This window comes from Charadrius vociferus, unplaced genomic scaffold, assembly GCF_000708025.1.
Source record: "Charadrius vociferus isolate BGI_N301 unplaced genomic scaffold, ASM70802v2 scaffold356, whole genome shotgun sequence".
Classification (NCBI taxonomy): Eukaryota; Metazoa; Chordata; class Aves; order Charadriiformes; family Charadriidae; genus Charadrius; species Charadrius vociferus.
Window position 1 is genome coordinate 213,024 of NW_009648717.1, and position 3,147 is coordinate 216,170.

General features: G+C 59.1%; 1 protein-coding gene across 1 annotated transcript in view; it reads right to left on the reverse strand.

Moving 5' to 3' along the window:
* Positions 1-1,682: 1,682 nt before the first annotated feature.
* Positions 1,683-3,147, reverse strand: part of PTPN9 (protein tyrosine phosphatase, non-receptor type 9) — a 5,977-nt gene continuing 4,512 nt past the window's right edge. The window contains exons 10-13 of the mRNA XM_009886704.1: positions 2,900-2,978; positions 2,504-2,654; positions 2,191-2,398; positions 1,683-1,909 (exon numbers count right to left, since the gene is read on the reverse strand). Coding sequence (XP_009885006.1) covers positions 1,683-1,909; positions 2,191-2,398; positions 2,504-2,654; positions 2,900-2,978 — 665 coding nt within the window. The remainder of the gene's footprint in view (positions 1,910-2,190; positions 2,399-2,503; positions 2,655-2,899; positions 2,979-3,147) is intronic.

The window sequence follows — 3,147 nt, forward strand, 5'->3', positions numbered from 1 at the left end:
CCTAGCTAACGGGACTGTGCAGCCCATCCTGCTGCCATTATCCTGCCCGTCCAGGAAAGCTGCCTGCAGCCTGGTTATCTCTCACGGAACCTCACCCAGGAGCGGGGCAGCTGGCTCTTACGTGTAAGTCCTACCCCGTGCTGCCCAGCACGGCCCTGTGCCCCCCAAATTGCTGGGAGGGGACGAGGTGGGAGGCTGCAGCAGGTCCCTGCGTCCCCAGGGATGGAGCCAGCTCGCTTTTGGGGACCACAAGGTGTGCAAAGCCCTGAACTCCCTCCCTCCCTCTCCTCTCCTGCCCCTGACCGACTCCACCACAAGAGCTATGAGGACTGGTCACCGGTAGTGTATTTATATGTTGATACAAATAAAAACAAACCCAAAACTCGAAAGTAACAACAACAAAAATGTTTCTCTGAACAAGAGCAAAATAGGAACATTTACAAATACATCTGGCTCTGGCTTGGATCAAGTTAATGTTAAATACAAAAAAAAAAAACCTAAACAAAAAAAAAATAAACCCCATCCCCCCCTCAAGATTATAAAAAAATAAGAATATACACATTCAAAGAGCTTATTACAGTATAAAGTTACTGAGACCCAGGTGCTGCTGGTCCCCGCTCCCCGGGCAGCATGGAGGGGCTGGGGGCCGGGGTGGTGGGTTTTGGCTTTTTTTTTTTTTTTTTTATTCTTTTTGCTCAGCGCTTTTCCAGCCTGTGACTCACTGCAGGGCTGGGCCCGCAGGTTCCCACTACCGGCTTGGGAAAGCTGGGCAACCTGGAAAGCCGGTCGGTCCCCATCTGTCCCCATCACCTCGTACCTAGTGACACCCGTGGCTGCACCCCGAGGGGCAGGGGACTCCAGCGAGCTCCTGGCCAAAATCCTCCAGATCCTCCTCCCGGGAGCAGAGCTGCCCTCTCCCAGCAGGAGACGAGGACGGGGAAGACGAGACAAGGAAAGGAGGGGGATGCCTCCGAGCATCCCCCGTGCCTCCTGCGGGATGGGTCCCGGGTCCCCGCAAGGAGCAGGAAAGGGAAAAAGAGGTGGGGGGGACGGGGAAGTCAAGACAGAGCCAGGACCAAACTCACCGCTCCAGAGATCACAGCGGTGAGATGGCAGGACGGTGGGGACCCGCAGGAGCTGCTACAATGGGTGCTTGTATATATGTATCTATATAATAGCCGGGGTTGGGCACAGCGAGGATATATTATATACACACATACATACAGACACACAGACTTAGTGGCAGGTAAGACTGAAGTAGGCGCCTCTTCCTAAGCCCTGGGCCAGGGCAGGACTGGAAATACATTTCCTAGGGCTTTGCAAAGCCCCTTCTCTAGATACATTTTAGATGGTCCCAACGAGAAAACAAATAATAATAATAAAAAAAAACTCTTAGAGAAGAAAAACCACCTCCCCAACCAACCAACCAACCCCTCCATCCCCCCTCCAGTAATACCACGGAGGGGAGCGAGAGCCTCTTCCCGCGCCGTCCTCCACCCCCCGGCGAGGTGCAGGCAACTTGGATAAGGCACAGTTCGACAGCAGTGCTAATAGTCGAGGAGGGGCGGCCACCTCCACGTTCCGGCACCGTCGCCCTGACGGCTCTGCCGAATGCCGGCAGGCTCTGGCAGCTCCGAGAGGATGAGAAGGGGGGAGGAGGTTCCGTAGGGAGGCGACGGGTCTCAGTGTCCCGGCGAGCTCTTCTCCTGGCCGGCCCGGCTGTGGTTGGTGAGCAGCAGGCCCTCGCGCTGGGCGTGCTCGAGGACGGCGGTGTAACAGAAGTAATACTGCTCGGGGGTCTGGATGCTGAAGGCGCGCTGGGTTCTCATGCGCAGCACCGTCTGGTAGATGTTCAGTGTGCCCACGTCCTGCAGCTGGGACAGGCAGATGTCCAGCGCACAGAAAGTACCTGAGGACAACGACAGGGGGACGGCGTCAGCCACCAAAGAGCCATCGCTGCGAGATGGTGCTCCTCAGCACCCCATCAACCTCCTGCACGAGACCACCGGCATCGGGAGAAGCAGGGCAGAGATGCCTCAGGTCCACCAGTAAGTCCTGGGGACGTGCAGCCCTGGCAAACTGGCTTGCAAACGCACCACAGGTCCCCGAGATGGATATGCCCTGGGGAGGCTGGACTTGCCCACCACCACCACCAAGACCTCCACCCAAGCAGCGGGGTTACCCCCTTACCTGTCCTGCCGATGCCGGCGCTGCAGTGCACCACAATCGGGGGTCCCCCAGGGTGACCCTTGAAGCGAGGTCCCAGGGAGCTGACCGCCACCCTCTGCTGCTGCTTCACGGCCCCCAAAAAGTCGATGAGAGTGGCTGCGGAGGAGGGGACGCCGTAATCCGGCCAGCTCAAGTACTGGAAGTGGGACACCAGCCGCCGCTCCCTGGTCTGGAGGAAAGCAGGGGGTTAGAGCCTCTCCTTTCCTCTGCCCCTGGCCACAGAGGACCCTCCCCGTGCTCCCGTGCCGTCCCCTGCCAGGCTGTGGCCACGAACCTCCGAGCTGTGGATCTCCAGGATGGTTTTCTTGTAATGGTTGAGGTTCTCCACGCCCAGGTTGGTGACGGTCAGGGCCCCGAAGCACACCTGGAAATCCTTCTCCAGGGGCCAGTACTGGCCGCACTTTCTCCTGCCTCCCTCCTCCAGCCTGGGAGCAGAAGGACAAGCTGGTGATGTCCTCGTCACTCTGCTAGATCCCCTTGAGGATCCCACAGGGACCGAACGGTCCATCCGTGATGTGGTGGGTGTCCCCACCCTGCGGGGCTCTGCCCGGCATCACGGGTGCAGGGTGACAGCAGAGAGCCCAGCGCGGCTCATCCCACAGCAAAATCACTCGTTTTCCCAAAAAAATCCCAAACCCCAGGGCTGTGCTCCCCAGCCCCGGGCACTCACCGGGTTGTCATCACGATCACCAGGACATTTTGCTCCCACACCATGCGCCAAAAGTCACCGTAGGTGTTTTCCAGAGGCCCTGCGGGGACAGCCACCCCCCGCAACGTCAGCCCAAAACCCGATGGGTTTGGGCAAGCCCCTTCGCCCAGCGGCCTCCGCCAGCCCCCCTCGCCCTCCCCACCCCAGGGGACCAACCCCAGTGCGGATCCACCAGCCCTGCCTGCAGCCACCACCAGTTTGCAAAGCCC